Below are 13183 nucleotides of genomic sequence, written 5' to 3'. Positions count from 1 at the left end.
AATCGACAGCTGAGCGGCGCTCACTGCAGAAGTGGGCGGGGTCTCAGTGGGCGGGGTCCTGGTCTGAGTAGGCGGGGCCCCGGCCTCAGTGGGCGGGGCCAGATCTCTGTGGGCGGGGGTCCTGGTCTGAGTGGGCGGAACTCCAGCCTCAGTGGGCCAGGCCCGGGACTCAGTGGGTGGGGCCGGGTCTTATTGGGCGGGGCCTGGTCTCAGTGGGCAGGACCCGTGTCTCAGTGGGCGGGGCCCGGGTCTCAGTGGGCGGGGCCGTGTCTCAGTGGGCGGGGCCGTGTTTGAGTGGGCGGGGTCGGGTCTGAGTAAGTGGGGCTTGGGTCTGATGAGGCAGGGCCCTGGTCTTAGTGGGCGGAACCCTGGTCTCAGTGGGCGGGGCCCGGATCTCAGTGGGCGGGGCCGAGTCTTAGTGGGTTGGGCCCGGGTCTGATTTAGCAAGACCCTGGTCTCAGTGGGCGGGGCCCGGGTCTCAGTGGGCGGGGCCCGGGTCTCAGGTAGGCGGGGCCGAGTCTTAGTGGGTTGGGCCCGGGTCTGATGAGGCAGGACCCTGGTCTCAGTGGGCGGGGCCCGGGTCTCAGTGGGCGGGGCTTGGTCTTAGTGGGTTGGGCCCGGGTCTGAGTGGGCGGGGCTCGGGTCAGTAGGCGGGGTCGGGTCTCTGAGTGAGTGGGGCCCAGGCCTCAGTGGGCGGGTCCGGGTCTCAGTGGGCGGGGCCGCGTCTATGTGGGCGGGGCCGGCTCTGAGTGGGTGGAGCCCGTATCTAAGTGGGCGGGGTCGGGTTTGAGATCGTGGTGGCCCGGGTCTCAGTGGACGGAGCCCGTGCCTCAGTGGGCGGGGCTCGGGTCTGAATGGGCGGGGCCCTGGTCTGAGTGGGGGCGGGGCTCGGGTCTGAGTGGGCGGGGGCACCGAATCGCGAGTGGAATCTGAGAGTAAAAAAAACCCGCCACGCAGAATCGAGAATCGTCCGAGAGTCGAGTGCGCCGGGAATCGACGCGATAGTCGAGAATCGCCACGCGCCGCCATCGCTGAAGGAACCTAGCGAGACGCAGCGCAGGAAACTCGCACACAGAGAGAGAGACGAAGACGCCGACTCGAGTGAGTCCCCCCCCAGCTCAGCCCTTGTTGCTGTCCCCACAAACTCCCCCTCACGGAGGCCCCCCAGCTTGCTTCGCTCCCGGTCCCATCGCCTCAGGTCGGCGCTGACGCCAGCGTCGTCAGCGCCGACATTCGCGGCCTTCACCAATGGCTGCCGATCCCACCTCGCCTCTCGCCTCGCTCGCTCGCTCCTTCCTCGCTCTCTCTTTATGTTGTAACGTTTTTAAAACGTCTCTTGGCATCTGTGTGAGCTGGGCATGCTGTGGCAGGACGGGTGGAAGTTGGTCTTGCCTCGCAGTGACTCGGGCTCGCCTGTCGCACGAGGCCGTTGATTTTGCTCCTTTAGCGGTGGCCGGCGGCGGCGTCTCCTTGCGCGTTCCTCCGTGGGGACGACGGCTTGGAGGGCCACTTGACGTGCCGCTTGACGTACTGCCTGACGTACTGCCTGACGTACTGCTTGACGTACCGCTTGACGTACCGCTTGACGTACTGCTTGACGTACCGCTTGACGTACTGCCTCACGTACCGCCTGACGTACCGCTTGACGTACCGCCTGACGTACTGCCTCACGTACCGCCCGACGTACTGCCTGACTTATCACTTGACGTACCGCTTGACGTACTGCTTGACGTACCGCCTGACGTACCGCTTGACGTACCGCTTGACGTACCGCCACACGTACTGCCTCACGTACCGCCTGACGTACCGCCTCACGTACTGCCTCACGTACCACTTGACGTACCGCCTCACGTACTGCTTGACGTGCCGCTTGACGTACCGCCTGACGTACCGCCTCACGTACTGCTTGACGTACCGCCTCACGTACTGCCTCACGTACTGCCTCACATACTGCCTCACATACTGCCTCACGTACCACTTGACGTACCGCCTCACGTACTGCTTGACGTGCCGCTTGACGTACCGCCTGACGTACCGCCTCACGTACTGCTTGACGTACCGCCTGACGTACTGCCTCACGTACCGCCTGACGTACTGCTTGACGTACCACTTGACGTACTGCCTCACGTACCGCCTCACGTACCGCTTGACGTACCGCCTGACGTGTACGCCTCGGCGGGCTTGTAGCTCAGCTTGCGCGTCACCCGCCGGGCCAAGCGATCGCGGAATCGCTGCTTGGCCCGCATGGCTGGAATGCCTTCCTCCTCCTCCCCCTCCTCTCGAGCAGAGACTCGGGCACCTCTCTCGCTCTCTCCGTCCTCTCGCTCTCTCTCCTCTCTCTCTCCTCTCTCTCTCTCCTCTCTCACCTCTCTCTCTCTCCTCTCTCTCTCCTCTCTCTCCTCTCGCTCTCTCTCCTCGCTCCCCCCTCGCTCTCTCTCCTCTCGCTCTCTCCCCTCGCGCTCTCTCTCCTCTCGCTCTCTCCCCTCGCTCTCTCTCTCTCCTCGCTCTCCCCTCGCTCTCTCTCTCCTCGCTCTCCCCTCGCTCTCTCCTCTCTCTCCTCTCGCCCTCTCTCCTCTCGCCCTCTCTCCTCTCTCTCCTCTCGCACTCTCCCCTCGCTCTCTCTCCTCTCTCTCCCCTCGCTCTCTCTCTCCTTTCCCCTCGCTCTCTCTCCTCTCTCTCCCCTCGCTCTCTCTCCTTTCTCTCCTCTCGCTCTCTCTCCCCTCGCTCTCCCCTCGCTCTCTCTCTCCTCTCTCTCCCCTCGCTCTCTCTCCCCTCGCTCTCTCTCTTCTCTTCCTCCTCTCGCTCTCCCCTCGCTCTCTCTCCTCTATCTCTCCTCTCCCTCTTCTCTTCCTCCCCTCGCGCTCCCCTCGCTCTCCCCTCGCTCTCTCTCCCCTCGCTCTCTCTCTCCTCTCACACTCTCACACTCTCTCCTCTCTCTCCTCTCTCCCCTCGCTCTCCCCTCGCTCTCTCTCTCCTCGCTCTCACCTCGCTCTCCCTCGCTCTCCTCTCACTCTCTCTCCTCTCTCTCCCCTCTCTCCTCTCGCTCTCTCTCTTCTCTTCCTCCTCTCGCTCTCTCTCTCCTCTCTCTCTCCTCTCGCTCTCTCCTCTCTCTCCTCTCGCTCTCTCTCCTCTCTCTCCTCTCGCTCTCTCTCCTCCCGCTCTCTCTTCTCTTCCTCCTCTCGCTCTCTCTCCTCTCTTTTTTTTACGATCAGAGGAAACAAGAAGATGCTCGGTGTAGTCGACACTTTGCTCCGTTCATCATTTCGGTTTTTTGTTTTTTCTTTGCTCTCCTTACCCCTTCCCTCTCTCTCTACCCCCCTCTCTGCCCCTCTCTTCCTCCATTTCGCTCTCTCTCGTTCACTCTCTCACTCTATTTTTTTGTATAACTACGACAAGTGATGCACCTGCACGCAGCCCTTCCCACAGTCAAACGGCCTCCGACGGGTAGCTCACAATCTGCATGCAACAGAGCTCTCTACCGTCATCTGCCACCGAGCACGCGGCCTCCTCCGGCGCCCACTTGCTCCTTGAAGGCCGGCACGGCGTGGGTCGGCCGGCACGGCGTGGCTCAGCCGCGCACGGCGGAACTCCGGCCACACCCTGGCTCCGATCAGAGCGCGGAAGATGCCCAGGCCGCTGGCCGGACGTCGCCCCTCCAGGGCCACCTTCCTCGCCCTGTACACGGCGAGCTTGGCGTAGCCGAAGAGCACGTTGACCGGCCCCTGGAGATGTCTCTTCTCCCTCTCGCCCCTCTCCCTCGCTCTCTGCCCGCTCTCCTCGCTCTCTCTCCTCTCCCTGTCGCTCTTCTCCCTCGCGCTGCTGTCGCCGCTGGTCTCTTTGGGTCCCTGTGGGTCTCTATGAGTATGGGTCTGTGTGGGTCTCTATGAGTATGGGTCTGTGTGGGCCTCTGTGTGGGTCTCTATGAGTATGGGTCTGTGTGGGTCTCTGTGAGTTTGGGTCTGTGTGGGTCTCTGTGTGTCTCTATGAGTATGGGTCTGTGTGGGTCTCTGTGAGTGTGGGTCTGTGTGGGCCTCTGTGAGTATGGGTCTGTGTGGGCCTCTATGAGTATGGGTCTGTGTGGGTCTCTATGAGTTTGGGTCTGTGTGGGTCTCTGTGGGTCTCTATGAGTATGGGTCTCTGTGAGTCTCTATGAGTATGGGTCTGTGTGGGCCTCTATGAGTATGGGTCTGTGTGAGTCTCTATGAGTATGGGTCTGTGTGGGCCTCTGTGAGTATGGGTCAGTGTGGGCCTCTGTGAGTGTGGGTCTGTGTGGGCCTCTGTGTGGGTCTCTATGAGTATGGGTCTGTGTGGGTCTCTATGAGTATGGGTCTGTGTGGGCCTCTGTGAGTATGGGTCTGTGTGGGCCTCTGTGAGTGTGGGTCTGTGTGGGCCTCTATGAGTATGGGTCTGTGTGGGCCTCTGTGTGGGTCTCTATGAGTATGGGTCTGTGTGGGCCTCTGTGAGTATGGGTCTGTGTGGGCCTCTGTGAGTATGGGTCTGTGTGGGCCTCTGTGAGTATGGGTCTGTGTGGGCCTCTATGAGTTTGGGTCTGTGTGGGTCTCTGTGAGTTTGGGTCTGTGTGGGTCTCTGTGTGGGCCTCTATGAGTATGGGTCGATGTGGGCCTCTATGAGTATGGGTCTGTGTGGGTCTCTGTGAGTATGGGTCTGTGTGGGTCTCTATGAGTATGGTCTGTGTGGGCCTCTATGAGTATGGGTCTGTGTGGGCCACTGTGAGTATGGCTCTGTGTGGGTCTCTGTGAGTATGGGTCTGTGTGGGTCTCTGTGAGTCTCTTTGAGTTTGGGTCTGTGTGGGCCTCTATGAGTATGGGTCTGTGTGGGTCTCTGAGTCTCTCTGAGTATGGGTCTGTGTGGGTCTCTGTGAGTATGGTTCTGTGGGTTTCTGAGTATGGGTCTGTGCCGGTCTGTGTGGGTCTCTGAGTATGGGTCTCTGTAGGTCTCTGTGGGTCTCTATAAGTATGGGTCTGTGTGGGTCTCTATGAGTGTGGGTCTGTGTGGGTCTCTGAGTATGGTTCTCTGTAGGTCTCTGTGGGTCTCTATAAGTATGGGTCTGTGTGGGTCTCTGTGGGTCTCTGTGGGTCTCTGTGGGTCTGTGTGGGCCTTAGCTTCACTGAGCTCTCTGTTGTGATGGCCAGGTGGTCGCTTCTGACAGCTACACAGCAGCTCAGTGGGGCCTGACAGCCGATACAATACAAATCAGAATCTTTATTTATCCTGGAGAAATCCGATGAGCTATGAAGCTCTTTTTGACGTGTCCAGTAGGTTGAGTGTAAATATAGTTTAGTGCATGCTATGTAGGGGATCAAGTATTTCATCCCCTACTGATTTTGTATGTTTGCCAACTGACGGAGAAATGATCAGTCTATAATTTTAATGGTAGGTTTATTTGAACAGTGAGAGACAGAATAACAATAACAAAATCCAGAAAAACGCATGTCAAAATTTTTATAAACTGATTTGCATTTTAATGAGGGAAATAAGTATTTGACCCCTCTGCAAAACATGACTTAGTACTTGGTGACAAAACCCTTGTTGGCAATCATAGAGGTCAGACGTTTCTTGTAGTTGGCCACCAGGTTTGCACATATCTCAGGAGGGATTTTGTCCCACTCCTCTTTGCAGATCTTCTCCAAGTCATTAAGGTTTCGAGGCTGACGTTTGGCAACTCGAACCGTCAGCTCCCTCCACAGATTTTCTATGGGATTAAGGTCTGGAGACTGACGAGGCCACTCCAGGACCTTAATGTGCTTCTTCTGGAGCCACTCCTGTGTTGCCTTGGCCGTGTGTTTTGGGTCATTGTCATGCTGGAATACCCATCCACGACCCATTTTCAATGCCCTGGTTGAGGGAAGGAGGTTCTCACCAAAGATTTGATGGTACATGGCCCCGTCCATCGTCCCTTTAATGCGATGAAGTTGTCCTGTCCCCTTAGCAGAAAAACACCCCCAAAGCATAATGTTTCCACCTCCATGTTTGACGGTGGGGATGGTGTTCTTGGGGTCATAGGCAGCATTCCTCCTCCTCCAAACACGGCGAGTTGAGTTGATGCCAAAGAGCTCCATTTTGGTCTCATCTGACCACAACACTTTCACCCAGTTGTCCTCTGAATCATTCAAATGTTCATTGGCAAACTTCAGACGGGCATGTATATGTGCTTTCTTGAGCAGGGGGACCTTGCGGGCGCTGCAGGGTTTCAGTCCTTCACGGCGTAGTGTGTTATCAATTGTTTTCTTGGTGACTATGGTCCCAGCTGCCTTGAGATCATTGACAATATCCTCCCGTGTAGTTCTGGGCTGATTCCTCACCGTTCTCATGATCATTGCAACTCCACGAGGTGAGATCTTGCATGGAGCCCCAGGCCGAGGGAGATTGACAGTTCTTTTGTGTTTCTTCCATTTGCGAATAATCGCACCAACTGTTGTCACCTTCTCACCAAGCTGCTTGGCAATGGTCTTGTAGCCCATTCCAGCCTTGTGTAGGTCTACAATCTTGTCCCTGACATCCTTGGAGAGCTCTTTGGTCTTGGCCATGGTGGAGAGTTTGGAATCTGATTGATTTATTGCTTCTGTGGATAGGTGTCTTTTATACCGGTAACAAGCTGAGATTAGGAGCACTGCCTTTAAGAGTGTGCTCCTAATCTCAGCTTGTTACCTGTATAAAAGACACCTGGGAGCCAGAAATCTTTCTGATTGAGAGGGGGTCAAATACTTATTTCCCTCATTAAAATGCAAATCAATTTATAACATTTTTGACATGCATTTTTCTGGATTTTGTTGTTATTCTGTCTCTCACTGTTCAAATAAACCTACCATTAAAATTATAGACTGAGCATTTCTTTGTCAGTGGGGAAATGTGCAAAATCAGCAGGGGATCAAATACTTTTTTCCCTCACTGTATACGTGGCTTTACCGAAAGACCCAATTAAGATACTAGGTGTACTTAGGTGTGTGTGTGTACTAGGTGTGTGTGTGTACAGTGAGGGAAAAAGTATTTGATCCCCTGCTGATTTTGTACGTTTGCCCACTGACAAAGAAATGATCAGTCTATAATTTTAATGGTAGGTTTATTTGAACAATGAGAGACAGAATAACAACAACAAAAATCTAGAAACACGCTTGTCAAAATGTTATTAAAATGCAAATCAATTTATGTGTGTGTGTACTAGGTGTGTGTGTGTGTGTATTATGTTTGTGTGTGCATGTTGTGTGTGTGTACTAGGTGTGTGTGTGTATACTATGTTTGTGTGTGCGTGCTGTGTGTGTACTAGGTGTGTGCGTGCTGTGTGTGTACTCGGTGTGTGTGTATACTATGTTTGTGTGTGCGTGCTGTGTGTATATAGTAGGTGTGTGTACTATGTGTGTGCGTGCTGTGTATATACGGTGTGTGTGCGTGCTGTGTATATATAGTAGGTGTGTGTGTACTATGTGTGCATGCTGTGTGTATAGTAGGTGTGTGTGCGTGCTGTGTGTATAGTAGGTGTGTGTGCGTGCTGTGTGTATAGTAGCTGTGTGTGTGTACTATGTGTGCGTGCTGTGTGTATATACGGTGTGTGTGCGTGCTGTGTGTATATACGGTGTGTGTGTGCTGTGTGTATATACGGTGTGTGCTGTGTGTGTGTACTATGTGTGCGTGCTGTGTGTGTATAGTAGGTGTGTGTGTGTGCTGTGTGTGTGTAGACTGACCAGGATGTCGGAGCAGGAGAACCACGGCAAGCTGTTTGTGGGCGGCCTGCACTTTGGCACGGACGAGCGCTCGCTGCAGGACGTGTTCGGGAAATACGGCCGTGTGGCGCAGGGTGAGCGGAGGCAGCGCTCACCACTTGGCTCGCCGCCTCGCTCACCACCTCGCTCACCACCTCGCTCACCACCTCGCTCACCACCTCGCTCACCACCTCGCTCACCACTTGGCTTGCCGCCTCGCTCACCACCTCGCTCACCACCTCGCTCACCACCTCGCTCACCACTTGGCTCGCCGCCTCGCTCACCACCTCGCTCACTCACTACCCTCACCTCACTCACTACCCTCACTACCCTCACTCACTCACTACCCTCACTCACTCACTACCCTCACCTCACTCACTACCCTCACTACCCTCACTCACTCACTCACTACCCTCACTCACTCACTACCCTCACTCACTCACTACCGTCACCTCACTCACTACCCTCACTCACTCACTCACTACCCTCACTCACTCACTACCCTCACTCACTCACTACCCTCACTCACTCACTACCCTCACTCACTCACTACACTCACTCACTACACTCACTCACTACCCTCACTCACTACCCTCACTCACTCACTACCCTCACTCACTCACTACACTCACTACACTCACTCACTACACTCACTCACTACCCTCACTCACTACCCTCACTCACTCACTACCCTCACTCACTCACTACGCTCACTCACTCACACCGCATATACACACAACGCGTATACACACACCGCGTATACACACCGCGTATACACACCGCGTATACACACCGCATATACACACGTAGCATATACACACAGCATATACACACGTAGCATATACACACACCGCATATACACACCCCGCACATACACACACCGCACATACACACACCGCATATACACACACCGCATATATACACACCGCATATACACACCGCATATACACACACACCGCATATACACACCGCATATACACACACAGCATATACACACACCGCACATACACACCGCATATACACACCGCACATACACACACACCGCATATACACAGCATATACACACCGCACATACACACACCGCATATATACACACACCGCATATATACACACACCGCACATACACACACACCGCATATACACACCGCATATACACACACAGCATATACACACACCGCACATACACACACCGCATATACACACACCGCATATACACACACCGCATATACACACACCGCATATACACACCGCATATACACACACACCGCATATACACACCGCATATACACACACAGCATATACACACACCGCACATACACACCGCATATACACACCGCACATACACACACACCGCATATACACAGCATATACACACCGCATATACACACTGCACATACACACACCGCATATATACACACACCGCATATATACACACACCGCACATACACACACACCGCATATACACACCGCATATACACACACAGCATATACACACACCGCATATACACACCGCATATACACACCGCATATACACACACCGCATATACACACACCGCACATACACACAGCATATACACACAGCATATACACACAGCATATACACACCGCATATACACACACCGCATATACACACAGCATATACACACAGCATATACACACACCGCATATACACACCGCATATACACACCGCATATACACACCGCATATACACACACCGCATATACACACCGCATATACACACACCGCATACACATACGGTATATACACAAAGCACACCGGGCCTGGCGGGCCTGGCGGGCCTGGCGGGCCTGGCGGGCCTGGCGGGCCTGGCGGCCACACTAGAAGGAGAGGGGCCCTAGCAAGGCCATGCCTGGCCCAGTGCACGCAGCTCATGCAGTGCGCAGGTGGTGCAACTGCACCGAAGCGCCCGGCCCCCCTCCTCTCCCCAGGGTGGAGAGGCCCCCCCAGGGTGGAGAGGCCCCCCCAGGTGCCCGGGCTAAGAAGAAGGCCACTGGGCAGGGGTGGAGCCCATCTCAATTCTCGTCCCATACCAACCATGCCAACCATGCCGGCCATACCACCCTCTAGGCCCCTGTGTGTGTCTGGGTCTTTTCGTGAGTCTGTGGGTCTCTTTGATTCTGTGTGAATTTATAGATTTGTCTGACTGAGTCTGTACGTCACTGTGGGAGTCTGTGGGTTTCTGTGTGAGTCTGTGGGTGTCTTTGGGTTTCTGTGTGAGTCTGTGGGATTCTGTGTGAGTCTGTGCGTGTCTTTGGGTTTCTGTGTGAGTCTGTGGGTTTCTGTGTGAATCTGCGGGTGTCTGTATGCATTTTGAACGTCTTTCGCACCGTACTGAACCAACCGTGTTAATCGGAGGTGTGGGGGAAGGACGACAAGCTAAACACAAACATCGGTTATCCGTGTGAGTTTATCGGTGTCTGTGGGTCTCTGTGTGAGTCTGTGGTTTCCTGTGTGAGTCTGTGGGTCTCTATCAAATTGAAGAACAAGAGTATTCTTATTTCACATCCTTGGACGTTTGGCTTCCATTCAGCCATCTCACTCCCGTCAACTCTTCCTGTAGTCCGTGCAACCAGTCCAGTTGGTGCAACCAATCCAATCAGTGCAACCACTGCAACCAGTGCAACCAGTCCAATCAGTGCAACCAGTTCAACCAGTGCAATTAACCATCTCTGAGAAGCGTCCCATGTTTCAAGGAACGTGCGGAGACCATGGAGCCAGGAGGCACAGCTCACGGCAACGGTGCACCAGGTGGTGGCGACGGTGGTGGCGGTGGTGGTAGTGTTAGAGGTAGTGGTGTTGGTAGTGTTAGTTGTAGTATTGTTTGTGGTGGTGATAGGTGGCGATAGTTTTAGCGGTAGTGGTGGTGGAGGGAGTGTTAGCGGTAATGACGGTGGAGGGAGTGTTAGTGGTAGTGTTAGTCATAATAGTGTTTGTGGTGCAAGTGGTGGTATTAGCGGTGGTAGTGTTAGTGGTATTGTTAGTGGTAATGTTAGTTATGGTGGTAGTGTTAACGGTAGTGGTGGAAGTGTTCATAGTGGTGGAAGTCTTGGCGGTGGTGGTGGCGGCAGTGGTGGTGTTAGTGGTGGTGGTAGTGTTAGCGGTTGTGGCAGTGGTGGTGTTGTTAGCGGTGGTAGTACTGGTGGTAGCGGTGGTGGTAGTGTTTAGCGGTGGTGGTAGTGTTAGTGGAGGTGGTAGTGTTAATGATAGCGGTGGTGGTGTTAGTGATGGTGGTGGTGTTAGTGATGGTGGTAGTGTTAGTGATGGTGGTCGTGTTAGCCGTGGTGGTGTTAGTGGTGGTGATAGTGTTAGCGGTGGTGGTGTTAGTGGTGGTGGTAGTGTTTGTGATGGCGGTGGTAGTGTTAGTAGTGGTGGTAGTGTTAGCAGTCGTAGTATTAGCGGTGGTGGTAGTGTTAGAAATGGTGGTGTTAGTGGTGGTGGTAGTGTTAGCAGTGGTGGTGTTAGTGGTGGTGGTGGTGGTAGCAGTGGTAGTGTTAGTAGTGGCGGTGGTGATGTTAGTGGCGGTGGTAGTGTTAGCAATGGTGGTAGTGTTAGCAATGGTGGTAGTGTTAGCAATGGTGGTAGTGTTAGCAATCGTGGTAGTGTTAGCGGTGGTGGTAGTGTTAGCAGTGGTGGTAGTGTTAGCAGTGGTAGTGTTAGTGATGGCGGTGGTGATGTTAGTGGCGGTGGTAGTGTTTGTGATGGCGGTGCTAGTGTTAGCGGTGGTGGTAGTGTTAGCAATGGTGGTAGTGTTAGCGGTGGTGGTAGTGTTGGCGGTGGTGGTGTTAGTGATGGCGGTGGTGGTGTTAGTGGTGGTGGTAGTGTTTGTGATGGCGGTGGTAGTGTTAGCGGTGGTGGTAGTGTTAGCGGTGGTGGTAGTGTTAGCGGTGGTGGTAGTGGTGTTAGTGTTAGCGGTGGTGGTGGTAGTGTTAGCGGTGGTGGTAGTGGTGTTAGTGTTAGCGGTGGTGGTAGTGGTGGTGGTGTTAGCGGTGGTGGTAGTGTTAGCGGTGGTGGTGTTAGTGTTAGCGGTGGTGGTAGCGGTGGTGGTAGTGTTAGCGGTGGTGTTAGTGTTAGCGGTGGTGGTAGTGGTGTTAGTGTTAGCGGTGGTGGTGTTAGTGTTAGCGGTGGTGGTGTTAGTGTTAGCGGTGGTGTTAGTGTTAGCGGTGGTGGTAGCGGTGTTAGTGTTAGCGGTGGTGGTAGCGGTGTTAGTGTTAGCGGTGGTGGTAGTGGTGTTAGTGTTAGCGGTGGTGGTAGTGGTGTTAGTGTTAGCGGTGGTGGTAGCGGTGTTAGTGTTAGCGGTGGTGGTAGCGGTGTTAGTGTTAGCGGTGGTGGTGGTGTTAGTGTTAGCAGTGGTGGTAGTGGTGTTAGTGTTAGCGGTGGTGGTAGCGGTGTTAGTGTTAGCGGTGGTGGTAGTGGTGTTAGTGTTAGCGGTGGTGTTAGTGTTAGCGGTGGTGGTGGTGGTGTTAGTGTTAGCGGTGGTGGTAGTGGTGTTAGTGTTAGCGGTGGTGGTGTTAGTGTTAGCGGTGGTGGTGTTAGTGTTAGCGGTGGTGGTGGTGGTGTTAGTGTTAGCGGTGGTGGTAGTGGTGTTAGTGTTAGCGGTGGTGGTAGCGGTGGTGGCGGCGCCGTGAGAGACCCCCCGGCGGTCCCCCGTCGTGATGCGTCTCTGCGCACCTTGTTCTCGTTGATCTGCTCCGTCAGTGCTGTTGCTGAAGGACCGCGAGACTAACAGGTCCCGAGGCTTCGCTTTCGTCACTTTTGAGAATCCCGACGATGCCAAAGATGCCGCCAAAGACCTGAACGGAAAAGTACGTCTCCCCGTCGATTATCACTCTCTCGTCCGTCTCCGTCGTTCAAACAACGCTTCGGCGCGTGGATGACCTCCGTCCGTCTCTCACCCCCCCCCCACCCACCCCACCCGCCCGCCCGCCCCTGCCCCTCACCACCCCCTCCCCCTCCTCCGGACGCGGTGGTCGGAAGGCGCCACGTTGGGCCGTGTGGGATGCCCTACGGAACCGTCGGGGGAAACCCGCTCCCCTCTTTATTGTAGCCGGCCGGCCGGCCTTGCCTTGGCGACGAGGCGATGGGGCGGCGGGGGGGTGTCCCCCACCAAGGGGGTCTGCCGTTGACGGCCACTCAAAAACGACGACGATGTCGGTGAAACGCCGGTGGTTCTCATTTAACCGGCGTCTCCGGGTCACGGTCGCGCTCCCGCGGTCGTGTTCTCGCCGACCGCCTGACCTCGTTTCAAATGTCTCGCGTCCATTCCGAAAGCCTGTTGTCGCCTCGCTCGCAAACGTCTGGCGCACGTCGAGGCGAAGCGGAGAGCTCGCCCCACCTGGTTCATGACTTCGGAAGCCGTTACCCTGCGTGGGACAATTAAAATTGTTCGTGTAAAAAAAATATTTTTTCCGTCGGACGTCTACTTAATTCTCTTGGTTCACGACGTC

At 54.8% G+C, this 13183-nt stretch overlaps 1 protein-coding gene across 3 annotated transcripts in view; it reads left to right on the top strand.

The window, feature by feature from the left end:
- The first annotated feature begins 943 nt into the window (after nt 1-943).
- Nucleotides 944-13183, top strand: part of LOC116957111 (uncharacterized) — a 57868-nt gene continuing 45628 nt past the window's right edge. For 2 of the 3 annotated variants that reach the window (XM_076058264.1, XM_076058263.1), the window contains exons 1-3: nt 947-1101; nt 7695-7813; nt 12435-12541. In XM_076058264.1, the coding sequence (XP_075914379.1) occupies nt 7705-7813; nt 12435-12541 (216 nt within the window). In that variant the 5' untranslated portion in view covers nt 947-1101; nt 7695-7704. Of the gene's footprint in view, nt 1102-7694; nt 7814-12434; nt 12542-13183 lie in introns of all 3 variants that reach the window. The other variant, XM_076058262.1, reaches the window with a different exon arrangement.

Source organism: Petromyzon marinus (assembly GCF_048934315.1).
Source record: "Petromyzon marinus isolate PM22_M1 ecotype Great Lakes invasive population chromosome 70 unlocalized genomic scaffold, UKy_Petmar_22M1.pri1.0 chr70_unloc.1, whole genome shotgun sequence".
Taxonomy (NCBI): Eukaryota; Metazoa; Chordata; class Hyperoartia; order Petromyzontiformes; family Petromyzontidae; genus Petromyzon; species Petromyzon marinus.
The sequence above is the reverse complement of the archived record's forward strand: the minus strand, read 5'-3'. Positions and strand labels throughout refer to the sequence as shown.